Genomic DNA, 27,314 nt, shown 5'->3' with positions numbered 1-27,314 from the left:
AAGTGGACTCCCCCCATGTTCCAGAGGCAGGATGGATAGAGTGGAGGACAAGACCTCCCTGGGTAGAAGGTACACAATCTCATGTTCCAGCCCCAGCAGCACAGAGGGACTTAAATTGCACCTAAGAGAGGATAAGTCAAATGTTTCTGCCTTCCAAGGACTTTTTTTTTTAATGCTTTATGCGAGCAAATAGCATAAATAGTCTATAAATGCAAATGACCGAAACCACCTAGTGTGAGCCTATCACTGTGTTGAAACCCTAGTTATTACCATATGTTAAAGATCGAGAACGCCCATGTCTTACCCAGGAAGCTGTCAAGATCTGTTGTGAAGGAATGTGATGGCAAGCACTTTATTCTTATTGACTCAGGGGAGCTATTAAGGAAGAAAGGTTTCAAGCATGTCCCCTTCCAAATGATTGAAAGCAAAAGTGATATTATTAAAATATTTTTGTTTGTTCCTGTTTGAAAACCTGAAGCTCCAAGGTGCCTGTGGAAGGTGCTTGTGTGTGACAGACTGATCCCCTAAACCATCAGAACCTTGGTTCTTTAAAGTCACACTGAGAGCGTATGGATGCCTCAGCCTCGGTGCAGAAAGACTCTTCATGTATTTCTGTGTCCGAAGTCCTTCCGTTTGTGGCCTTCAGGTTAAAGCTGTAACCTCCTTACCTTTTTAGACATGGTTGATTGGTTGGCCAGTTCTCTCACAGGTGTTCCCAGCCACCCTTTTCCCTAACGTAAAAGCCACATCACGGTCAAGGCAAATTCGCTGCTAATGTTCTGTAAGAGGTGTGAGTGAAATTTTTAAACAACGTGGTCCACCAATGCCTTCTAGGAGTGATTGAGTGCAGATTGGTTTTGGAAGGGTGAGTGGAACTCCCAGAATATAGAGGAATGTTCCTCTTCAGAGACCAAGTCAGTAAAGGGGATATTTTACTGGATTTGGGTGGAGGCAAGAGTGAGCTTTCAAAGAAGGAAGTGGTGCCAAGGCTATAGCTAGGATAGGAACCAGCCGGTTAAAAAGTGGAACAGTGAATGTCCAGAGAGGAATGAGTGCTTTCACGGCAGCTGAGCTGGTTGCATGAGGGAGCTTCCCAGCTTTGAATCTGCCCCAAGATGAGCTTACCCTGGAGCGCCCTATCTCCTCCTTAAAAGTGACTGGCTTTGTGGAGCCCACTGCAATCCCCGAGAGGGACCACGTAGGATGCAAAAGGAGAGGTGAATGTGCATTTTTTACCTTCTAGGGGGTGGTAGCTCCCGGCCAGCATCTTCTGAATGGACATAGCTCTGGTCCCAGGATTTGAGGTGCTCTCTTGTGCATATTTGATTATGTTATGAGGACACCCATGGGAAAACGACACAGTTAATTTTATATGATAACACAAGTGTGGACATGTAAAATGGATGTTAGCATTTGGATATATTTTATGGAATAAGTAATGGATGCTCTTTTCTTGATACCTGTATGTCCACTGTCAAGGCAGATTAATTGTATCTATGGCCTAGGAATTCAATATTGGTCAATATCATCAAATTTTAGATAAAAGAACATATACAATGGAATGTTTCTCAGCCATAAAAAAGAATGAAATGCTTTTTGTAGCAACATAGATGGACCTAGAGACTATCATACTAAGTAAGCCAGACAAAGACAAATATCACATGATATCACATATATAGAACAAAAAAAGATATAAATGCTTATAAAACAAAAATAGACCCACCGATATAGAAAACAAATTTGTGGTTACCAAAAGGGAAAGGGAATGGAGGATAAATTAGGAGTTTGCAGTTAACATATACACATACACACTATATATAAAATAGATAACCATCAAGGACCTACTGTATAGCATGAGAAACTATACTCAATATTTTGTAAAAAGCTATAAGAGAAAAGAACCTGAAAATATGTGTGTGTGTGGGGGGGGGGGGTGTAGGTATAACTAAGTCACTGTGCTATACACCTGAAACTAATACAACATTGTAAATAACTATATTTCAATCTAAAAAAAAAAAAAAATCCAGGAGTTCCAGTCGTGGCTCAGTGGTTAATGAACCTGACTAGGATCCATGAGGATGCAGGTTCAATCCCTGGCCTCGCTCAGTGGGTTAAGGATCTGGCATTGCCATGAGTTATGGTGTAGGTCGCAGATGCTGCTCAAATCCTGCGTTGCTATGGGTGTTGGCGTAGGCCGGCAGCTACAGCTTGGATTCCACCCCTAGCCTGGGAACCTCTGTATGCCGCAGGTGCGGCCCTAAAAAGCACAATAAATACATAAATGTTCAAAAATTTTAAAAGTTAATGCAATAATTACAATACCAAAGTGGTCTGATATAAAGTTTTACTACATGCAAAAAAAAAATTAGGGGAGTTGTCTCATTAATAATAAAAGAACTCAGCCATAAAAAAGAATGACATAATGCCATTTGCAGCAACATGGATGGAACTAGAGAATCTCATACTGAGTGAAATGAGTCAGAAAGACAAAGACAAATACCATATGATATCACTTATAACTGGAATCTAATATCCAGCACAAATGAACATCTCCTTAGAAAAGAAAATCATGGACTTGGAGAAGAGACTTGTGGCTGCCTGATGGGAGGGGGAGGGAGTGGGAGGGATCGGGAGCTTGGGCTTATCAGACACAACCTAGAATAGATTTACAAGGAGATCCTGCTGAATAGCATTGAGAACTTTGTCTAGATACTCATGTTGCAACAGAAGAAAGGCTGGGGGAAAAATGTAATTGTAATGTATATATGTAAGGATAACCTGACCCCCTTGCTGTACAGTGAGAAAATAAAAAATAATAATAATAATAATAAAAGGTAGTGGGGAGTAATGTGATGGTAAAATTGCTGGCCCACCCAAGGCTTCTCAAGGTTTAAGGAATCAGATTGGGTACTTGGTTATTAACTTTATACAGTACCATTTGCTGATGGAGAATTTATTCCTTTTTTTGTTTTGTTTTGTTTTTTGTTTGTTTTGGCTTTTTGTTTTGTTTTGTTTTTGGCTTTTTAGGACTGTACCCACGGCATATAGAGGTTCCCAGGCTAAGAATCAAATCGAAGCTGTAGTGAGGTCAGGGATCAAACCTGCGTCCTCATGGATGCTAGTCACATTCGTTTCCACTGAGCCATGACAGGAACTCCCGAATTTATTCCTTTAACAGATGTTTGCTGATAGACAAGATTCTAATCTCTGGGGAAGGATCAAGTGAAACAGGTTCCTCCCTTGTGGCTTATGGCTTAGCAGGGCCACCAGTGTCACAGCAGCTGCATGTGGTTGTTGAGTGAAGTGTGGCTGATGTAACTGAGGAACTGAATTTATCATTTTATTTCATTTTAGTTAAAATTTATATTTAAAAAGCCACAGGTGGCAATTAGCACCATTTTGGATGGTGGAGGTGAGATCAGAACAGAGTTCCCTGGCTTAGTTGAAAAAATATATGACTCTGGATTCCCTTTTCCTGAGATGGTAATTCTGGCTATTGGAGGGAACTAGAGGTGGAGGAATTCCCAAACCACCCCCAGTTTTACTTGGTGCTTTTTTATCAGCTTTTTTCCCCTGAGCTGTTTCTCTAAAGTTCTACATATTTAATGTACTAAGAATATTTAATAACAGACTAGGCCCAGGAGTTCCTGTCATGGCTCAGCAGAAATGAATCTGACTAGCATCCATGAAGACACAGGTTTGAACCCTGGCCTCAATCAGTGGGTTAAGGATCCGGCTACACCATGAGCTGTGGTGTAGGCCGGCAGCTACAGCTCCAATTAGACCCTTAGCCTTGGAACCTCCATATGCCCAGGGTGCGGCCGTAAAACACCAAAAAAAAAGAATAGGCCCAGAAATTTGGAATCATAGAAGAGAAGTAATCTCTTATTACTATCTTTAAAATCTACATTAGCTAAGTTCCTGTCGTAGCTCAGCAGTAACGAACCTGATTAGTATCCACGAGGACACAGGTTCAATCCCTGACCCCACTCAGTGGGTTAAGGATCCGGCGTTGCTGTGAGCTGTGGTGTAGGTCACAGACGTGGCTCAAATCTCAAGTTGCTGTGGCTGTGGTGTAAGCCAGCAGCTACATATCCAATTCAACCCCTAGCCTGGGAACCTCCATATGCCTCAGGTGCAGCCCTAAAAAGCGAAAAAAAAAAAAAAAAAAAAAAAAAAACACCAAAAAAACTACGTTAGCAAAATACCTAATTTCTTATGCCTCCATGTTGATATGTGTACACACTTACTACAAGATATTTTAAGCTTCATCTTGTTACCCCAAGATAGTATGAAGCATTATTCCTTTAGAAAAGAATCACATCTGCCTTGATTCTGGTCTAAGAAATTCCCAGCATTTGAATGAAGCTCTTTTCTAAATCAGGAGCTTGATGGAGAAGATTTAAGACTGCAAAACTAGTAGATATGACCTATCGTTAGAAAATTATTTCTAATAATTTAAATATTCTATTTTGTGGGGTTTTGGTGTCTCCTTTTGTTTGTTTTGTCTTTTGTCCTTTTAGGGCTGCACCTGCAGCACATGGAGGTTTCCAGGCTAGGGGTCTAATTGGAGCTGTAGCTGCCAGCCTACACCACAGCCACAGCCAGTGCAGGATCCGAGCCATATCTGTGACCTACACCACAGCTCACAGCAACATCAGATCCTTAACCCACTAAGCAAGGCCAGGGATCAAATCCGCAACCTCATGGTTCCTAGTCTGATTCATTTCCACTGCGCCACGACAGGAACTCCCTAGTGATTCCTTTTGGAAAAAAAATAGCTTAGACTTAATAATTGAAGTTTGCTGAAGAACCTTTTTCCCTTGTTGCAATTCTAGAGGCCTCTGGGTGCAGTTGCTGATGGATATTGGCATTTGCAGTGTAAAGCGTGTTTTAAGTTTTTAGGAATGGCTCTCCTAAGCTGTCTTTACTTGCAGCTATAAATTCCGTGACCCTGAGAACGTACCAGGAAGACCAGAAGGTCAAGGTGACCCTCCAGTTGAGGCGCAGACCGTTCCATGGGTGCCCATGAGAATCTCAGTTTGTGCACACAGGTCCTCCTTGGCCCACTGCCTGGTGTTAGGTCCCTGGATAATTAATTGGGTGCCCTGCTGGGCCTTGTGGGCCCTTGGAACAGTCCAGGTTGGCGTTCTACCAGGAAATGGGGCAGGGAGGGCTGTGTGAAGCTGGGGTGTGCTCTGCGTGTTAGAGACTCCTTCCGTTATGATCCACAGTGACCTGAGGAGGCCAATGTCAGCCCCGTGTTGTCTGTGAAACAGGAATGAGTAAAGAGTGATAATGAGAAAAAAAAATAAACTTCTTTTAACCCCTTTGGTCATGGATTCCTCATTAGCAGATGCTTCCAGATGAAAGAAAATAATTTTAGAACTGTCATTCACTTTGATTCTTGGCTCTCAGACCAGTTCTCCAAGTTTTATTTATGGAAGAAAAAGGATAGGGTTAGGATCCAAAGAGTTTAGAATGGAAGGGCTCTCTGTTTCCTTTGCTTCTGTTCCAGGTTTGCCTCTCGTCTTTAATATTTTTTTCCATTTTATTTATTTTTATGTGTAGGGGTGAGCAAAAGAGGAGGAGGGAACGGGGACAGTAGATACGGTTAGTAGTCTGACCTTTTATGCAGATCTGAGAAATAAAAAAACACTGATTCATAATCATGGCCATCTCCAAATGTCAAGCTTTAAAAGGTCTCTCAGGAATAGTTGGCTCGGGGCTTGGAGATGGGCAGGTTGCCCTGGTAACCTTAATAAGTTAGTAAGCCTTTCTGGACCTCTGTTTTTTCACCTATAAAATGAGGGCATTCGCATAGATGATACCAGGTTTCCATCCAGCTCTGTGAAACAGCATCTTAGCTGTCCCATGGCTTCACTAAGTAGAGGCCTGACAACCGTGATGACATATGTGTTACCAGGGAGATTCAGGCAGCACATTGCCCTGGAGGCGTGTGGAGGAGATGGAGACTGTATTTTAGGAAGGGAGCCCTACCAGCCTGACGTCTGTACTGCAACTGAAACAGCTCCTCTATTTTAGTGTTTTACAGTGTGCAACACCAAAAGTGAACTTGGCTATAACAGCCCCATGCTTACTGACGTTTTTTAAAAAATCCTATCATTTTCACATCTGTTTAAATTCTGTATATCATTGCCCAAAAGTTTCATGTAGTATTTTATGACTTGTCTTTAATAATTACTTAGAGACAAAAATAACTTTGACTTGTATTAACAACAGAATGATGTTTCTGACAAGTGTTTGCCTTTCGTGCCCCTGAAATTTTTCTTACTCCTTAAGTCAGTTGTATCTTCCCTGTCCTTTGAGCCTCCAGCACACTCACCCTCTACCCAGATGCAAAACCTCTGTGTCGGTGGGAAACACCCTGGGGTAGAGAGAGCTATTGTCAAACTATGAATTTATCCTGTTTAGCCAAGGCAATCAGGGTTAACTTGAGTTTCAGTTTTCCTGCAGTAAGGCGTTGCTGGGGTGGTGGTGATGTTATTTGGCACCTTAATTGTACTTGCAGGTAACTCAGATAATGAACACCCCTTTTGTAATTCTGGCTGATACCAGGGTGATGGTTCCCTCTCACGTGTGCAGAATTCCATATCATTGAGCTTAGAGGGACCTCAGGAGACCATTTATCCACTCCCTGTATTTTACAGGTGAGGCCCCTTGGGCCCAGAAAGGGAAGTGACCAGACTTTGGGTCTTCAGCATTGATTTGGTGTCATCCAGGACCAGGGGGCAGAGGGGCTCAGGCTAAATCTTGGGTGCTTTCGGCAGTTTCATCCCGGTTTCAAGTCTAGGGTCCTGATAAGGCCATTCCCCTCTACTTGCCCACAAAGTTATTTATCTCATTGCATATATGTCAGAGTAATTGCAGTTCTGCCTAAGGCAACTCATCTTTTTAAGATGTAATTGCCAGGTAACCAGAAGATTTTCTTTTGAATGCTCGTGGCCTGGGACAGGAGCTAGTGGCCTCTATTTCAGCCAGGAATACTGTTAGCATCGACCTGTTTGAGATGGCTTTCTACCAGGTATGCTCTCAGTGCTGTCCTGGGAGTCTCCCCTGCACTTTTCTCCAGGGAATAGGATCAGGCAGGAACCTGAACAGTGGCAAGAAGAATCCTGCTGTTATCTGTGAGATCACTGCCTTGTTCACACTGGAGAATCTCCAAGGAGGTGACTTTTCAGTTGTTAATGCCCTGCCTTTATTGCAGAGCACTGAGTTGACAGTAATCACAAGTGACCTAAAAAGGTAGAACTGACTGATGATGCTAATGGCCAGCATTTGTTAAGTGTGGCAGGAACCCTCGTGAGGTCTTCATATGTACCGGGTTAATCAATCATTAAACCATTAACTGATTAGTTTAATGGTCACACACAACTTCTGAGCAAGATCCTGTTATTGCCCCACTTTAAAGATGTGGATACCGAGGCACAGAGAGAAAAGGAACTTGCCCTTGGCCACATGGTTCTGTAAGTAATGAAGCCTGGACACAGACCTAGGACATCTGCCTCTTGATCTGTGTGGTGATGTCATTTCAATTATGTATGTATGGATAGTTCCATTTTCAGAGTCCCTGTAAGCTGGGTGTTTCTTTGTTTTGTTTTTTCTGTCTCATTTTACTGCCTTAGAACAGTCTAGAGAATGTAACTAACTTTCTTGACTGATGGTGAATTTTCATGGCCTCGGGGGATCAGGCAGGTAAGTTGGCTACTTATACAGGTGTTCTTGGTGCCAGGGAATGCTCTTGGCACCAAGAATACAGTGAAGACCCAACTTAAATCTCTGATCTCATGAGGTTATACTGTGCAAGTGAAGGCTGATAAAGCAGTAAAAATAAAGGAGCAATATAATTTCAGGTGGTGAATTGGGGGGACATCAATCAGGATGCTTTGATAGAGGATGATAAAGGTAGGCTAATGGTGGTGATTTAGGATGCAGTGTCTGGGGATGTGACCTGGGATCTCAGATCTAGGTGGCAAAGTGGAGACCACTGTGACCGTCCGGAGCCGGGGTGTCCAGCAGAGGGACCTGCTGGGGCAGGATTAGATGGGATGCACACAGGACCAGTGAGGTCAGGATGGGTGGAGTGAAGGGTAACTGGAGAGACAGGTTCATAGTGAGGTTATAGGTCATTAAGAACCAGATCATGTTTAACCTTGTAGGTCCACAGGAAACAATTTTCATGCAGCATATTTTAAGCAGAGGAGGAGGCTATTGAGAGTTTAAAGCAGGGAATGACATAAACGGATAATGTTTCAAATATAAATGCATACAGACACATACACTTCTGATATATAATAAATTATGCTGTGGCTTGTCTCTCTTGCTTCAAAAGTAAATATTTTACATTGTGTTCAGTTAAAGAGACTAGTATTTAAAGTTTTAATGCATGGAGTATTTTTAAATTAGTGAAATAGTAATGTTTATTTTTCTAATTTCCTACTACTGGCTTTGACCAGTTGATTTTGCACAATAAAATGAATGCTGTTTGTTGTTTTTTTGTTTTTTATGAATAGCACAAGTACATTCATAGCTTCATGAAATAAGTACCAGCAAAGACCGATTGATGATGCCACCCAGGACAGTCTCTGGAGGAGATAACATTTATTGTCTTAGGCTGATGGCGTGATATTTTAGTGTTTAAAAGTCAAGTAAAATTGCCTTCACAGATTGATCTTGTATAGTTTCCTCTTAGCTCCATTATTAGGTTTCTTCTGTCATGGTGACAAGCAGGCTCCAGTGACCACTGGTTCTCTGAAGTTAATCAGCACCATGAGATTGAGGCCGGCACCCAGCAGTTAGAAATTATACTTGGCAGTGACCGACTATAACTTTGTCAATTGTCTAAGGCTGAGGTTGGCTCCTAAAAATGGATGTTGATAGTGACATCTAGTGGATCTTGAGTAGATAAAGTTCTGTGACCTATGAAAAGGTGTCATTAATTGTCAAGTCCTGGGTGAGGAACCAACCCCATTTTGGCCGCGCCCACATCCTGAAACACAGAAACCTGTTCTCTGTGATCCAGTTTGTTGTAAATGTAAAGTGAAACTTTCTGGAGTATTGAAACTTACTTTTTCTTCCTCTAGACAGAAGACCCAACCATGGAGCGACCCTATACATTTAAGGATTTTCTCCTCAGACCAAGAAGGTGAGGCCTTAAGATGCAGATGTTCTCTATCCTTTGGCCCTTGGTTTTCTCGGAGGGAGACTTCAACTTCTCCTCCTAGTTCGTCTTTTTAAAAAGTCATCAGTATGAACCATTGTAAAGATGTAACCAAGTCCTATCCTTTATAACCAATTTTCTTCCATCATACAGTCATAAATCGCGAGTTAAGGGATTTTTGCGATTGAAGATGGCCTATATGCCCAAAAACGGAGGTCAAGATGAAGAGAACAGTGAGCAGAGAGATGAAATGGAGGTAGGCTATGGTGCTCAGGCTGTGGTCTGTTTTCTTTCCTTAAGAGCGTATTTGATATTTTACTTTACGACTTTATAATTTGGAGTTCCCTGGTGGCTCAGTGGGTTAAGGGTCTGGTAGTGTCAATGCTGTGGTGCAGTTTCCATCCCTGGCCCAGGAACTTCCACATACCAGGGGCGGACTTTATAATGTATGGAAATGAAAGTTTATAAAGCTTAAATATGAAGAAACTTAAATGTGTCCATGAATCCATGTCTTTGACAGATCTACCAATGTATTTTCAGCAAAAGACATGAACTTTTTATGTTACAGCACTCATAATTGAGGAGGTTTCTCTCTAATAAATGCTATACCCTTGTTTTGTAAACAACCCTACTGCTATGTGAAATTCTCCCCACGTATTCTCTTATTTCCTTGGACTTTTTCAGCTGTCAGTTCCTTTTAGCACTTGGAATTGCTTCAAAGTGGATAAAATGATTTAGAGACTCTCATCCACATTTCTTACTCATTTGGCCTGCAGGTGATAGCGTGCATTAGGTTAGGAAAGTTCTCCTCCAGAAATGCCATTTCAAAATTAGCCGTCCAGAGGAATTTTCTTTTGTTCCCTCCAGGCAAGGCCACCTTTTAATTTTCTAGTCACATACCTGTGCTGTGGGTCCTGTGATACCTTCCTGGCACAGGCTTTGGACGGAGCTGTTCCGTTAGACAGATTCGCTTCTGAAAATGTCTGTGTACAAGACCTCTCTCTGGCTTGTTTGCACATCTGTTTGCAGCTGTTGCATATACATGATGTGTGAATAAGGCATTATGGGCAAGTTAATCGAGCCCCCCCTCAGACCAGGAGGTCATATTTCCAGGCAGTTTTTCACGTGCAGGCTTTTGTCTCCCTCTCTGTGAGAAGCCGTCTTGAATGTTAAGATTCCATAAGCACATTCACAGGTTTTTATCTCAAATCCAAGGAATTTTTTTTAACACTCTTCCAGCCTTCCAACTACAGTGACCAATGAATTAACTGAATTTTCCAGTGACTTTACTAGGGGACGTTAGGAAGGAATACCTAATGCCAAAAATATGTATGCAGAAAAGCACCTCTGACTCTGGTACTGTGAAGCTTGTTGAGGCGGCGGCAGCAAGCAGGGAATGGCCGAGTGGGAAACGGCAGCTTCCAGGCTTCTCTGGCTCCTGTGCCTGTGTGTCCTCGCTGCAGAGGGGGAGCGGCAGCGCCCTGGGCCTCCTGGTCGCCAGGCCACAGTTTCTGTTAGGACGCACGTGCGGCATGGCTCATCTTCCAGCTCCCTCTTACCTTATGGAGGTGTTGAAAAGATGACAGCTGTAGCCTGACCCATATCATTGGCATGGCTTTCTACAGCCCTGGAGGCCTTCGGGTCAAAATAACAAACACGAAATATGGAAAGAGTATAATGTGACTTAGGTAACATGACAAACCATGCGTATTCTCATCCGCCTTGCACCCTGCAGTGCAGTCACGGTAGAAGACAGCGCAGCTCCCTGGCCGTGGCTCGGAATATTTTCGAGACTCTCCTAGAATTGATTTTTTTTTTTTTTTTCCTGTATGTTGGGAATTTCTTTAAAATGTGGCGCACGAAGCCACTGCCAGAGCCAGAGAGCAGAGAAGCAGGGGCGCAGAGCCAGCATGCACGGTAGCTGCCCCCTCCTCGTGTCTGAGAAACCAGCCTGACGATCTCCCCTCTGTTATTCCGCAGCCGGGGTGGGAAGTTGTTGACTCGAATGACTCGGCTTCTCAGCACCAGGAGGAGCTTCCTCCCCCACCGCTGCCCCCTGGGTGGGAAGAAAAAGTGGACAACTTAGGTCGTACTTACTACGTCAACCACAACAACCGGACCACCCAGTGGCACCGACCCAGCCTAATGTGAGTACCACCCATGGTCAGGGACATGTCCTCACGCCCTGCAGTCAGGTGCCCACACGGCAGCTCTCTGGGACGAGGTTGGGAAGTAAACCCATCCATAGGAGCACGTGGTTGTGCAGAGCAACAGGATTCCTCTTCATTTAGTTAGGGAGCCTCTCAGAACTTGTAGAGTATCTAGAACTCCTGCCTTTGTATCATCAAGTTCTCCTGTTGTAAATGTGCACTGATTTTTGTATGTCTTCTTTATAAAGGTGTGGGGGATATAAAGCAGAGGTTATTTTTCCTGGGCTTATCTTAGGTGTGGTGATTCTATCACTTCCCCTTTCAGCTTCCTCTCCTGGCTAACCCAGAGTGGAAAACAGCAAACATATCGGCTGTGCAGTTTCCTTATGAAGTTTTGGGATTTTTATTCTGTGATCACTTGATTTAGAAATGCCAAATTTTTTTTTTTTTTTTTTTTTTAGGGACTTTTTAGGGACGTTTCTATATCACCCCCTTCATATAATTACAAACACATGGGAGGGTTGCAAACTCACAAATAGTAATTACTGTTTATTCTAATCCCTCACTAGCCTCAGGGATACAGTGAATTGATTATTGTTTTGTTCACTTAGCAATTTTTGGCTTAATGATAGCAATAAACACTAGTTAAACCTCAACTTTTATTTTAAAAGGATTTGAAGCAGCTTGTTTTTAAATGATAGTATACAGCAAGACTTCAAACTGTTAATATACTATAAAAGGCAAAACCAAAATAGTAAAGGTAGAAAAGGAAAAATTATCCTGGAAATCATGAGCTCCCTAGCAGCCAAGACTAGGAGGTAATTATAAATTGTGTGATTTTCAACATGTAATAAATGCAAGTATTTTAGGTGAAATAATTTTCCCTTTAGCCCAGACTCTGAAGGAAATTTTCCAATGATGGTTTTTAAACAAGTGATATTAGCAACGTGATAGCTCCTATCAGTAACCCTTTTATCTTTAGAAATTAGAGAGTATGCATCAGTCTGTGGGGTGGGAAAGGTGGCAGAGAAGTCTGCTCGAGGTTTTTTTTGATCTAGAGAAAAAGTTTGCAGAATCTGCAACATTGAATAGCCAGTTCTTCCTTCAGCCCCTCTGTGGGTTCTCATGAATATCAGCCATTCTTGGTCAGCTTTTGGACCACAAGGCCATCAACCCCAGCTCCTTTTCCCAGGATAGCTTACATGTCCCAACGTCCAGATAATACTGAACTTGTCTTTGTTATTTTTCCCCATAGAAATATAAATGGAAAATGATTTTGTTGATTCTTTTTATTTTAGGAATACCTGAAAACAGCACTCACCATAGTGTCATGTGACCTCTGTAGGAAAGTGACCACTAGCAGCTCACAAAGAAAGACTGGCCAATAGATATATAAAAAAATGTTCCCCTTCATTAATAGTTATACAGACTGAAGTCTATATTTGGGGGATAAATGGGGACAATTGCTACTTTTTCTGTCTCACACAGTTATGAAACTTTGAGAGGGAATTCTTGTGAGAATTCTTCATGTTTTTTTTTTTAAAACATACCACCTTCAGTGTCCTGAAGAACTAAACTGAAACACAAGCTGTAACTTGTATAAAAGCTGGCTCGTCAATAGTCTAGAAACAGCATGGGGAAACTGTGGCTCCTAAGTCTAGTTCAGGCTCACATGTACTTTAGGAGGAAGTCAGTGGCATGACTGTTCCCAGCAGCAAGGCCTTTGAGCGAGGAAGGATCTCAACTCCAGGTGGAACTTGAGGGATGCCCCTTTCCAGCAGGCGTGGCTCCTAGAAAGCAACGAAAAGCTAGAAGAGGAATTGTGTTTATTAGAATGAGAGTCGAGTTATTGTTAGGTCAGTTTCCACAATAACCTCTCCATCCTCTCTGAACTGTTTGAGAATCAGAATTCTTAACTTTATTTGGCTTGACCAGAAACCCTCAAGCCGTTCAGATTATTTTAAAATGTTATTTTAATTCAGATGTTCTTTTCTTTTCAAAATTCAGTTTTCACAAAATACCACAAGTGCTCTTGGGGTGGGGGGGGATTGATATTTAGAAGTGTCTTTATTGAAAGGCTGTATCTGACGGAGTCAGTTAGTGAAGTGCTTATCACTAAACAGAGAATTCTGAACTCTCCTGGAGACTCTCATTTCTTAGCCAGGTTGCTACAGACTTGTGCTCTGAACTTCAGCCCCTGAAAAATCCTCATCAATATCCCAGTTCCCTTGGGCTGTTGTTACAACTTCCTTTTCACCCGGTCTCCTGCTACCCTCAGTCTTAACCACAGAGTGGCCTGATCATGCTTAGCTGCTTTCTGATTACTTTCTCTTCTTCTTGGCCCCATGGATGTGCTAAACCCCTCCTCCTCCTAAAAAAACAAAACTAGAACGTGCCGATTCCCCTGGCACCCTTCAGACCGGAGAGAACTGTGTGCCTGATCTCTGAAAGCCGTGTGCCTTCTCGTCAGGACACAGATCACCTAAAACTCCTAACTGCCTGTATGAGCAGGGGCTGCGTTTTCTTATTCACAGGCCAACCCCTCGCACCTGGCACAAGGTAGGAGCTTTTAACTGAGTGAATGGCTACAGTTGATTCACTTCTGAAAGTGGCTGTAGATCCATGGTTTCGTGACTTGTCCAGGCCTGGCCCAGAGCTTTAGAAAGGAAGGCGACCACAGAACACGCCCCAGCCTTTTCAAGTCAGATGGTGGCTTTGAAAACACCTCGAATTTTAAATTTGTCCTTATCCTATTTAAATGTAAACTCTTCACTGCAAAAAGCACAACTTTAAAAACATTTAAGACTGTAAATGAAGATGAACTTGTTAAACACTTAACGTTAACTCTTGTTAGTACTTATCTTTCTAAACCACTTTATACATCTTCTCTTTTCTCAGCAGTAATTTTTAGATACTTTAACAATTTATAAGATAATTTATAGTTATTCTAGGTAATGCAGGTCATCATTAGTCACTGATGTGAGTGTAAATGATCGCACACACTGATCCTAATTGGCACTGAATTTGACAAACTTACAGTTTTTATCTTTATTAATTCATATTTCTCATGAAAGTCAAATGAAGAATGCATCTGTAAAATTAAGGACTGAAGAAAATTGAAATAGCCATTTCTTAAATTCTTTCCTTGCCTCCAATAAAGTCATTTTTCTGTTTTAATCTGTCAGCTCAGACACACTGTTAAATGTTCGTCTTTCCATTAGTGACCATTTAAACTTCGTGTCAGTTTCAGCACCCCTCTCATTCAATTGCTCGGTGCCAAAGGCCTCCCCTGTGTGAACATTTTCATTTTACCACTGAAAACCAGAGAAGCCCGGGTTGGAATTTTGAAATCACAGATATCTTTCTTTATGCTATTTAGTTGTTTCTGTTTCACATTGATTGCTAATTATTTGAGCATGTTGGATAAGGAGGATTAGCATAATTGATTTTTTAGCATAATTGATTTTAAACGCCCCTTTTTAAAAAAGTTCTTCCAGAATAGTGAAATTTTATATACACTTGAGAGAGAGAAAATGCAGACATGGTAACATTAAAACCTTATTCTTTTCAACCTCTCCAAAGTCCCAATTCAAGTATGTGGTATTGGCACATAGCATGCATATAGTCACTCAGTATTGACGACGTGACAACTGACATTTCAAATGAAGATTTAAAATTTTGATGAAACACTCACATATGCAGTATTTTTAAGAAAGGCCAATTATTATAAAGTGAAATTGAATGTCATAAAGAAAAATCACTGCAGCAGTGTAAAATCATAAAGATAATGTTACATTTTTTTAATATATCAGGAGACTTATTTTTTTTCTCATTCCTTTTTGATGGCTTCAAAAATAGTATTAGTACATTTGTGTGTCCCTTGGTTTTAATTTTTCTCTGTGACTTTAATTCTGTCATTTTGTTCTGAGGGTCCCCCTGTTTAATGTATTGTTTTTAGTCTAGTTATAGTTTAATGTATCTATAACATAGGCTGAAAATATAGTTCTGTTAGAGTTCAGAAGTTCATGTGTTGGGTGTATAGATATAGTAAAACATCATTAATTCAGATTTTAATAATTATCATTTTAATGTGGATTAAATATACGCTTACCTTCATACTACCCCTTTACCAGTGAAGTTAAAGAATGTAAAGATTTTTGGTGAAAATATTTAAACTATCTTGGAAACTGGTGTTCAAGAGTCATCTATTTATTTGCAAACAGTGCTTCTTATTGCAGACTATTCACTGTTACAGTTTGGGGTGGGGGGTACTGTATAAGTTAGTCTGAGACAACATTAGAATGTTTTAGGACCTATATTTTAGAAAGAATCTATAATGAAGGCCCTGATGAATACTGGATTTCAATTAGTTTGAAATAATGTTTTCCAATATTTTGAGATATTAACTTGCAACATCACTTTTGTTAGCTGCATATGGTATCTTATTGGGAGAGTCTATAAGAGTTTTCTCTGAAGAACAGTTTGACATTTAAACTTCTACTCTAAAAGCCTCCAAGTAGTATTCCTCCCAAAAGAGAATTACCTGTAATTTACTGCAAAAGTTTTGAAGATTGAATTGATACTTAAGATCCTGAACTAAGAGAAATATATGACCAAAAAAAAAAAAAAAAAAAAAGTTGCAGCATTCCTCAAGTCCCACTTGATTTGGGAGATTATTGCCTGATGTTTGTATGAATTTTGAAAAGGAGTTTAACAGGAAGAAAGCAGTGTTATGATTCTGAGAATCTGTCAAAATGAGACCCACAGCCACCAAAAAAGTTCTTGTTGGGTCATGAGTGCTTCCCTCCAGAGCCCAGGTTTGAGTTTAGACTATGTGCTCACTGGTTAATTGTTAATGACCAGAAGTTGCTGTTCTGTGGTTGCTAGACCCTAGAGGGGTCGCCACTGACTGGCCACAAGTGTGAGCTTACCTGTCACCTCTTTCGAGGAGCCTCATTTGTCACCAGGGCCAATGGATGGAGGATTTTGATTTCTCTTCTTCCCTAAATACTAAAGTACATGCTGCAGCATATGCCTGAAAGATACACAAGATGTTGTGACTGATGCCTTTAAAAACTGTATTTATTTCAGTGAAATGAACCTAGAAGTAAACTTTACCCAAGACAGGTGGAAGGTTCTCCTATTTAATAGCCAGTTGAGTGTCAGTGTTTAGCATAAGATCGCAGACCCTGTATGAGGTGCCAGGCCCTTGGTAAGCATAGGGCTGGTGTCAAAGGGCCAGGTATCAATTCCAGTTCTTCTGTCTCCCGTGCTCGCCCTGCGCTACTAGGGATGTGTCCTCTGAGTCCGACAGCAACATCCGGCAGATCAACCAGGAGGCAGCACACCGTCGCTTCCGCTCCCGCAGGCACATCAGCGAGGACCTGGAGCCCGAGCCCAGCGAGGGCGGAGACGGCCCTGAGGTAGGACCCCTCTCTGCCCCACGTCCCTGAAGCTCCTCTTCTCCGAATTCTCCATATTGACCCTGTATCATCATTTCTGATCTCAGTAAACACTGTCTTAAAAGATTTATGGTCTCATGGTTGACCGTCAGCATATTTAATAATCCACAAAATGCTTATAGAAACCATCTTTGATGAATACACCTATCTACACCACTAACCACTGCAAAAGGGAATGACGTTATTGTTAGTGTGGAGATCTTAAGGTATATTCCCTTCATACTTTATTATTCCACAGAGTCTAACCATATCTTATTAAAACGGCAACAATGGTTATCTCTGAGCAGTTGAAGGGACCCTGTTGCTTGTTTGGGTACCAGATATAAGTTTCTACTGAGTAGTTTTGACATCATGAAAGAGATTTATTACCAAGAAAATACAAATGTGGGTGAACAGAAATGTTTATAGGTTTCTCCTTAAATGCTTATGGTAAATTTCTGAGGAAGAAATATATATACATTGAACAACAAATTAGCAGTTACCGTGACTTCCATGCTGCCTTAACAGTTCTGCTTACTTATTAGAAGCCCATTCTCTGTAAGCATTGTGTTAGGAAGATCATTCACAAAATGTTTCAGTGATCAAAATTAGAAAAGCAGGATTGATTCTGTAATAATTCACTGAAAGTTACTTTATACGAGTATTTCCTTACAGTTTATAACATCTCTGCTGATTTCATTGTGAATCCTCAGCATTTAGAGTAAAAGAAAATCCGTGAAAATCACAAATGAATTCCTGAGCATATTGTTTAACCATGCAGGTACTAACAGGTACTAGAAGGAAGCCACTGCTTAGAGAAGTGCTCTTATAAAGGGGTTAAGAGCACAGCCCCTGGAGCCAGGCTTCCTTGGCCCTGCCACTTGCTAATTCTGTTACCTGGAGCAAGTTCCTCCCTCTGCCTCGGTTTCCTCATCTGTTAATTAGGGTAGTAGCCATCTTCCTCACAGATATTGAGAAGATTGTGCCCCTCCTGAGCACTCAGTAGATGTTAATTTTAGGTATCGTAATGGATGAGGACCAGAGCGCCCCTCCTTCTAGCATTTATCTCTGTGTCTCGTTCCCTGCCAGCCTTGGGAGACCATTTCGGAAGAAGTGAACATCAGTGGAGACTCCCTCAGCCTGGCGCTGCCACCACCGCCAGCCTCACCCGTGTCTCGGACCAGCCCTCAGGAGCTGTCTGAGGAACTGAGCAGAAGGCTTCAGATCACTCCAGACTCCAATGGGGAGCAGTTTGGTTCTTTGATTGTAAGTAAGAGTCTTGTTGAAATGAGAGGCTGAGCAGATATTTTGTCATTTTGTTGCTGCTTTAAGAAAATCTCTATGCAAATAATGGCAAGGGTCTTCCAGCTCCCAGATAATTCTGACCTTTTCCAAAGTTCCTCCTTCCCCAAGAGAAGGACTCTACCACAGTTAGCCCACACAGGTGAAAATCTTCCTTAATTAATAGAGAAAAGTCTGTGACTTCTGTGGCATCAGCTTTAACCTTGCAGAATTTCTCCCCCCGCCTCCCAAAGGCTCATAAAGAGTGCCTTTATCACATAGGTGGTGTTTTACACCAGGATCCAAGAGATGTTGGGCCTCCTAATTAGTGCTCTTAAGTCGTACGATATGTACTTTATCATTCTCGTTTCACAGATGAAGGCATGATGTTTAAGTGACGTATCCAAAACGAGGTTAGATTGGGAGATAGAAGGCATCGCCTAAGTCCCAGAGTACAAATAAATCCCTGCAAGTGGTCAAAAAATTGTGACACTGACATCAGGGTAGCATTTGAATTGGGGCTCTTAAGCCATCAGGGAAATTCATTCTAGATGCTTTAGGTGGGGCTAAGCCCCGGTGAGAAGCAGCAGAATCAGCCATGAAGACCTGTGTTTGACAACACAAAACTTTGCAGAAAAAGCCCATAGAAATTTCTTGCTTGTGCATCAAATTGAGAAGCAGTGCAGTTTCAATGTTTCCTGAGAAATTGAGCCTACAGATAGACTGTAATAAGTGGTGGTAGTCACTCTTCTGAAAATGGCATCCTAGAAAAATAATCATTACAGCCATACCAAATCTTAATGGGTAGGACTGCATACAATGTAAAAGCCAGTAGGTGCTCACAAAATTGTTACTCTTTAAGTTATGTTTTTATTTTAAAAGATATCATTGGGGAGTTCCCATCATGGCGCAGTGGATAACGAATCCGACTAGGAACCATGAGGTTGCGGGTTCGGTCCCTGCCCTTGCTCAGTGGGTTAACGATCTGGCGTTGCCGTGAGCTGTGGTGTAGGTTGCAGACGCGGCTCGGATCCCGCGTTGCTGTGGCTCTGGCGTAGGCCGGTGGCTATGGCTCCGATTCGACCCCTAGCCTGGGAACCTCCATATGCCGCAGGGGCGGCCCAAGAAATAGCAACAACAACAACAACAACAACAAAAAAAAGATATCATTGGCCCATATCATGAGTTGCCGTGATTACTCACTTAATATGCTTTTGTATTCTAATCCTGTGAGTGTCTTTCAGAAAGAGAAATACCACTGAGCTGAGAATTTAATACTAAAGGGGCAGTAAGGAAAGGAATTTGCATATATAGGATATTGAATTGATAAAACTGTTGCTATGGAAACCACATAAGCAAGGAAGCCATATATTCGAAACCCTACAAAAAGAAATAAGTATTGCTGGAACCATATTAATGGCATAACTTTAGTTTTTAAGTGGAAAAAACATTTCAGGCGGCATTGATAGTAAATCAGCATCTCTCGTTATTTGTATAGGGAGCATCTGCATTGAACTATTCTGGACCCATAAACTACCTTTAAGATTGTGTTTAATCTGGTGCCTGGGAAAGGGAAGAATAGAGGATTCTTTCCAGTTTTCCTTGTCAGGATCATTCAAGGACAATAGCATGAACTTTTGCTTCTGAATGAATCTTACATGCTAACCATTGTGGAAAGACTTGAAAAGCCCCCCATCTACTGATACAGAGTCTGTGATCTTACCTCTGTTTTACTTACTGAAAAATATTAAAAGTAAGGAAATGCTGCAAACTTGTCCCAAGCCTTGCATGCCTGTGACCTGCTCCTGGTCTCTGACTGGATCTGTTAGTCTTTTTTTTTCTTTTTTAATTTTTATTCAAGTATAGTTGCTTTACAAAGTCTTTTTTTTTTTCCCCCACCAAACAGATTAATACAAGCAATACACTAGGTTTTTTTAGCTTACCCTCACTATTTTCCTTCATTCCTGTCTTGAACTCCATTCAGAAGCTAAAGTAACCCTTCATAGTAGCCCAAGATTCTATGTGAGTCCCCCTGGAAGTAGAATTCAATTGATTCTTTGTCAGTGGTAATAATAGTCAATAAATGTTTAATAACTATATGTCAGTATCTCTTCCTGTCTTCATGTTCCACTAGAATTTACCCAAGTTTGCTTCTCAAAGCAGAACACAGAATTCTTTTTTTTTTTTTTTTTGTCTTTTTTTGTCTTTTTGCTATTTCTTGGGCCGCTCCCGTGGCACATGGAGGTTCCCAGGCTAGGGGTCCAATCAGAGCCGTAGCTGCCAGCCTACGCCAGAGCCACAGCAACGCGGGATCCGAGCCGCGTCTGCAACCTACACCACAGCTCACGGCAACGCCGGATCGTTAACCCACTGAGCAAGGGCAGGGATCGAACCCGCAACCTCATGGTTCCCAGTCGGATTCGTTAACCACTGCGCCACGACGGGAACTCCAGAACACAGAATTCTTAGCTTCTTCTATTTTTAAAGCATCACTCAAGTGTTACCTGTGGAGTCCTCTTTCCTGTTTTGGCCTCCTCTTATTTTTGCTGTTGTTTCTATCCCGGTCAGCTTAAAACACTTGAGAATGACAACAAAAGATTCTTGACCCCTTAAGGATTACTCTCATTACTCTGAAAAGATGGTGTTTCCTTTAATTACCTTCTAATATCACAGAGCAGTGGAACCCCTTTCTCAGAATGTGTTCTTGATACTTTGTGTCCTTTCTTCCCCTTCAGCAGAGAGAGCCCTCCTCGAGGTTGAGGTCCTGCAGTGTCACCGATGCAGTCACCGAGCAGGCTCATCTACCACCGGTAACCCATGCTCATTTCCAGCCATCAGTTGGCTCTTTTGGCTTTTCTTTAAAATTGTCTGGGCTACTGAGGAAGAGTTTTTCCTATGCAAATCCATTGACCATATACATGAAACATTAAAAGTTCCTAGCAAATGTCCCAAAAAGAGTGGATTTCCAAGATATACAGAATTGTTGTTTGCTACCAAAGTCTCTGAAATGCTTTATTGCATTATGTTTCTGTCCAAATTAATACCAATTCTGATGTGCTTTCTTGACCTAAACTAAAGCACACATTAACAATCTCTTTTCTCAAAACCTCATTTAGTCCCCAAGGCCATGCTTGAGCAACCTGTATCTCAAAAACATGGGAAGAACTCTTCTGGGTGGACAATGAGAATTCTTCTCTATGACTGTTGGCCTTAACTCTTAACTCACAAAGCCTCTGTACCTTCTCTTTAAAGGCAGCTCTGCTGACTCAACAGTTAGCTATGATGTGTTCCCACTCTCCCACAGTTTTCATGACCAGCAGCAAATATGGAAGTGTAAGGGATCTTTAACAATCTAAGACATAAATAAAAATGAATATTCAGAAGGGAAGGCAGGCCAGCACTGCCTTGGGAGATGTTTGGCATACAACATTAAAAAATAGATTTTATGCAAGTTAATTTCTTATTTTGGAGGAGAAAATATTTTGTGGCTTCAGCATGCTTGACTCAGTGTTTGACCTTGACCAATTTTTTTTTTATTATGACAAATCTTCAATCATTTTTAGCACGAATACTTTATTATGTATGAAATGGAAGAGAAAGGAAGATTGTACTTAGCAGTTGTTGCAGCAATGGTGTCTTCCCTATTGTGTACATTTTTGCTCAACTTTAGAAGATTTCTTTGGCCTAGGTTTTGGTCTTTTATGTTTATAAAATGAATTAATGAGTACAGTAGTCAATCAAGGAATCAACCTAATGGCTTCGGTTGTGGCATACATCTAAAGGGCTGGTTGGTCACAAGAGCATCCTTTCTGGGATAGTTACAGTACAGGCCTTCCCCCACATCGAACAATCAGCTATGAGGGACCACTGGGATCCTCCTCTGTGATTTTGTGTTGATTCTGTGATTTTTCCTTCATGAATCAATGGTGCTTTCTCTCCTTTTCAAAATCAATGTCAATTTTATTGGCCAAAGAGCTCACTTCCCTGAAAACTGATGATTCTTCCCCCCTTCCACATGCCCTGTGAAGCTGTGAACTCACTGATCACCAGTGGCCTCTTGAATTTGGAGTTTGGCAGATTTCAGAATCTGCTCGTTATTTAACAATGGGGACATAATTTGGCGTTTCCTGTTTTCTTTTTTTCTTTTTTTTTTTTTTTGGAATAAGACATCTCACATTGTTGGGTTGTCAAATCATTGACCCAAATCAGGGCTACACCCTGAGCCTTTTCTGGGTGGAAAGATGATCACCGTTCCTCTTTTTCCTCTGGTCATCAGTGGTTGCTCAACATTGTTTGGACCGGGTGCATTTCACAGACTCTGATTCATGTCACCTGCCTTATTGGTGATTCAGTGCACCTGCACCGATTCCTAATTTCAGTGAGCAACGGGTGGTCTCCCTGAGTGCATCTCACTGATGTAAATTGTCGTTTAACAGCCCAGTGCCCCAGCTGGGAGAGCACGCTCATCGACTGTCACGGGTGGTGAGGAGCCAACGGTAATGATGCCCTTGATCAGACATTAATGGCCAGACTGTGGGTTGGTTTTAATATTTTGTGTGCTGGTGAATCTACTCTTTTTTTCTTCTTTTTTTGGTTAAGATCAGCTTTGTGCCACAGAGCTGCCTTTGTTTCTTATCTTAAGCCTCTCACTTTCACGTTGCTCAAAGATATGGGGTGAAACTCAGTGACTGAGTCCCATATTGTTTTATGAGGAATGCCATCAAGTTTTGGTTAAAGGGATTTAATCTGAACCTTTAGAATCTCTTTCTGCCTTGTAGTGTCTGTACTCCTGAGAAGCTTTTCCCATGTCTCAGAAGGCTCGGGTGAAATATTTTGGTTGGAAGAGAATCAGGGAAGCCACAGCAATTGCGTGCATTGCCCATGTGGATTTTCATTTATGTAGTTCCTGTTTGTACCGTGTTTCAGACACTGGCTTAGATTTTCTGCAGCACAAGCATGAACCAGTGACCTTTTCCTGCTCCCAGGGGGCTCTACTCACAAGTTCACAGGTATGAACAAGTGTTCATATCATTCAGGAGGAGAGAGAAGGGAGTATAATTAAAAAATTGAAAAGATCTAAGAAAAAATGGTGTTTTTTATGCCAAATATCTGTTATTAATCATTTTTTCAAATAATTTCTACTGTTCATGTTCATGGGACCTGGATTTGACTGTGAACTTTAATTGCCTGTTTTCTCCTTGAGCCCTAAAGACAAGCTAGCTTATGGTTTATGCTTGGAGCTGCTAATAGCTATTGGAAGAATTTTCCTTATTGTTTCACGGTTGTTATGTTTGTTCTAACTGCTTATTAGTTGAGAACACCTTTAAATACATACCTGATTGCTGATTTTCTTCAGGATGTTGATTTAAAGGAACAATTTAGATATATTGTTAGAATGTCCTGCTCTGCATTGTACCCTGGAAAACCAAAGTGGCAGTCACCAAAAATTAGCCCAGCTTAAAGGTTTTGAGCTTCAGTGACTGATATGAAAGGCACATGTTATGTGGGTCAGGCTCAGCCCTCAGTAGAAGCCAAAAAACTTCAAAGGAACTAGCATATTTCCTACTGTGCACTAGCAGTTTCCATGTGATACACTGCAAAGTGGCCATGATCACATCATGAAATAATTTTAATAGAATGCAGAGCTGATAAGCATCTACTTGCATCCATTTTTGAATTTTATTGGCTTTGGAGACTGCTCTTAGTGTTGGAGTGTTGTGATAGCTGATGACATTAAATGACAGGATAAACTGAATTGTGATCATCCTGAGCTCCATGGTCAGAGTGACCTGGTAGGACAAAGGGATCTGTCTGAAGGAGCTCCCTGTGGCCCTACCACCAGCCTTTTCTTTGTACCTGTGCTCCCCCTACCCCTACCCCCCAGCAATGAATCAAATATAGGAGTTTGGTTTTGTTTTCTACTTTCAAAGACTGGGTAGTCCTAGTTTCTTAAACGTTTTATTTACTCTCCTGTTTTCTACATACTCAGAATAAGGCAACTTATTTTATGGCTCCATTAGAAATCATCACATCTGTTTCTTTTGCACCCTTGCCATCCCATGTCACAAATAGCCTTTACTTCCGCTTTTCCAATTCCGTCTCCTACCACGTTGTTTCTCCTCTTTTACACCTTCTCCCTGTCACCACCAACACTGACATGTCCTGTGTCACCCTGGAGCTGCTTTGGGACTTGCCATCGCACTGCTTCCTTTGTGCTCTTGCAAACATGCATGTGGATGCCCCATCCCACACACACACAGAGAAATGGGATCCCATGTACATATTACTTATCAACTTGATAGGATTCACTGTGATCATTTCTTTGGGACATATTAACTATGACATAATATTCAGTGCTGTGAATGCACCACCGTTCATATAATTTCCCCACATGGATGAGCCTTCAGCCCCCAGCCCTTTGGTTCTGCTCACCATGTTGCTTTAACCATCCTGGTGTGGCCCTCTCCACGGTCGTGCTTTTATCTCTATAATGTAATGAACAAGCCCTGATTTTCACCTGTGGAGCCACACCCTTTGAATTCTGACAGTACCCACTGCTGTCACTTCCAGCTGGCTAAGCAAGTGCCCTCTCTGAGGGAGAAAAGGAGAGGGGTAGCACAGTTTGGAGTTCCGCTGTATATACCCTAACAATATACCGAGTGAACAGTGTGGCAGGGTTTGAGCGAATCTTGCAGAATCTGTGATTGTGCCCATCTGTGTATCGTCTTTCAAAGCATTTTGAAACTGACAGCTTTAGCGTAGTTGAGTTCTTCATTTTAATGAAATCAGTGGGGCCACCTAAAGCTGCAGTTACATGGCTGCTTAGCATGGTGAAACACAGTGGTAGATTCAGGTGAAAAGCTGTGAAGCGTTTAAGCTGACTAGCAGTTTTTAACTTGTCTCCTGATTAATTAACTTGTCTCCTGAGGGGATGTGCAATGCCCATGTGCCAGAACACGTGCACACACACACACCACAGGAGAGAGGTCTGATGTTGGCTCGCGGGCTGGGCCGCTGCTGTGGTCTGTCCATGGGAGCTGAGGCCCGCCTCCTCCCCAGCCCAGGGAGGGAGAGGCGGTGTGTTTTGAGGCACAAGTGGAATCATCAGCACAGGTTGTTCTCCACAGTCATTTGGAAGGAAACCTACAAAGAAGCATTGTAATCACACCATCTTGCATAAATGGAACTCGATTATAGGTTGCCAGTTCAATTCTCAATAGAAGGTAAAATGAACATTTTAATCCAATTCGGTGTTCTCTGCGACACTCCTGGTTTTCCATAAACTGATTACTCCTATTGACTGTGCATCTCTAAAAGTCACCTGGTTGCCTGAATACTGTGCTGGGAGTCATCCAGCTCTGGAGCTCAGTTCTGAGGTTATCCATGACACATCCCAGTTATTTTAGTTTATTAGCCTCCTTATAAATATCCTTTCCAGGGATACTATAATGTTAAAACTCTCCCTAAGGTTTCCAAAACAGAGTTTTCTGAAGGCATATCTAATTGCCTCTCCCCAAAAAATAACTCAGTGGGGAGGAGGAAAAGCAGCAAATTCCATTTAGTATTCCATTTAGCCAAGACATTTTTGGCCATCATGTAAACAACAGTAGGTCAAGGCTTGATGGCATGTACTTTGGCAGAAATACTAATTGACCGCTAACTTAGGTTACACCTTGGCATCTAACTTAGATCAACAGAGTCCATCTCTGTAGTGCCCAGATAAAAAGAGTCCAGATGTAGCCTTTTTTTTTTTTTTTATGCCACAGCTCGAGAAGGAGGGCAGAAAGAGCTTCCAGCTATAGACATTCCTTGGTCTTTAATATTCACAGAAGGCTCAAGTCTGCATGTTGCTGTTTCCTCTGCTCTTGCTGTATCCCCACACCCAGATCCAGGACGCTACCCAGTCAGAGTCTTGGAATTACCATTATGGGGCCTTGGGGACTTTATCTGGAATAATGTCAAGGAATTAGTTGCCACAGTTTTAGCAGAAAGTTGTCTTGCAATTACCCTTTCCCTGCTGGGTATGTATTTTAGAAATAACCATTAAGACAGCTGTTTCATGACCCTCATGTTTTTTCTGGAATGTGCTGTTGAACTCACAAAGCAGGGGATTAAGCTTCATTGCCTGAAGTCCCCAAATTATGTGGCAGCATTCCTGATCTTGCTTTTTCAGTTCAAGGTCTTGCAGTGGACTGGGGACCCTCTTTGCCAAGGCACATTGTTGGTGGTGAACACCAAAGATAGGATGAGCACAAGGAGAGATGGGGCTAAGAGATTAACAGCTTCAGCCTAGTCAAGAAAACTACACCTAGTAAAACATACAGAGGTTCAGAAGAGCCTAATTAGAGAAGATGGTACCCAGAAAGAAGTGGTTTCCTTTTGTAACCTCTCATAAGAGATTATTCCTGAAGTGTGGCCTCTTGTTTCTTTTGCATTCTCCAGGAGCCTTCTAGTCCTGATTCTGAGCCCCACCCCTTAGAGTAGCACACCTTTCCCAGACAGCTTATTTGCAGCATCCATACATCTAGGACTTTCTGGGCATCGCTGACCAGCAGTTGAACCACCATTTCATTGCTTCCATGAATCATTGATACGTCTTGCTACTCCAGTATTTCTCCACCCTGCTTGCATTTCTCAGACTGCTGCTTACAAGTCAAAGTGTCACAGGAATGCTCTGGCGATCTAATTTGGACTATCCCAATGTAGTCATTCTGCACTTGACATGTCTCTAAACCTAGAAGCTACCTGTGCTCCATTCACCTTTTAAGGAGAGAAACTCCATATGGGAAGACAGGGGTAAAGACAGCCTCAGTTATCAGGCTCCTTTGGAATTCTGGCCTCAGATGGCCTGGTGACTTCCTGGGCTTGGCTGATTGAGATGTCCTGGTTGGTCCTGGGTGTGAAAACAGGCCTCATAGAGAAGAGACCCTTTATTTTTTTTTTCCACCTGGAAGCTGGAAGTGTCAGGGCCCTGAGCTGATGTGGAATTGAGGAGTAAGCTAGGAGAACACATCTGTGGCAGCTCAGTTGAGGAAACACTACTCAGAGCATCCTCCCTCTCAGAGACAGAGACATTTGACAATTTGAAATACCTTTCAAGCTCTACGTGGTTTGGCAGTAAAATTTAGTAGCTAAAACGAATTGTCATATTATCCTCTTTCCTTATGATCATGTCGGCAACAGCTCTTTATGAGGAAGGCTGTGTGGCCGAGCACTGAATTCTGTGAGATTTTTAACCCTATAGCTTGTGTGGGGGTTCAT

At 41.9% G+C, this 27,314-nt stretch overlaps 1 protein-coding gene across 17 annotated transcripts in view; it reads left to right on the top strand.

The window, feature by feature from the left end:
• NEDD4L (neural precursor cell expressed, developmentally down-regulated 4-like, E3 ubiquitin protein ligase) overlaps positions 1-27,314 on the top strand; it is a 372,463-nt gene that overhangs the window by 286,000 nt on the left and 59,149 nt on the right. For 9 of the 17 annotated variants that reach the window (XM_021073866.1, XM_021073871.1, XM_021073916.1 and 6 more), the window contains 7 exons: positions 9,105-9,166; positions 9,335-9,437; positions 11,162-11,328; positions 16,622-16,754; positions 17,862-18,038; positions 20,789-20,863; positions 22,490-22,549. In XM_021073866.1, the coding sequence (XP_020929525.1) occupies positions 9,105-9,166; positions 9,335-9,437; positions 11,162-11,328; positions 16,622-16,754; positions 17,862-18,038; positions 20,789-20,863; positions 22,490-22,549 (777 nt within the window). The remainder of the gene's footprint in view (positions 1-9,104; positions 9,167-9,334; positions 9,438-11,161; positions 11,329-16,621; positions 16,755-17,861; positions 18,039-20,788; positions 20,864-22,489; positions 22,550-27,314) is intronic. The other 8 variants (XM_021073873.1, XM_021073898.1, XM_021073903.1 and 5 more) reach the window with 1 other exon arrangement.

The sequence above is a fragment of the Sus scrofa genome, chromosome 1 (assembly GCF_000003025.6).
Source record: "Sus scrofa isolate TJ Tabasco breed Duroc chromosome 1, Sscrofa11.1, whole genome shotgun sequence".
Lineage (NCBI taxonomy): Eukaryota > Metazoa > Chordata > Mammalia > Artiodactyla > Suidae > Sus > Sus scrofa.
This window is presented reverse-complemented; position numbering and strand designations above follow the sequence as displayed.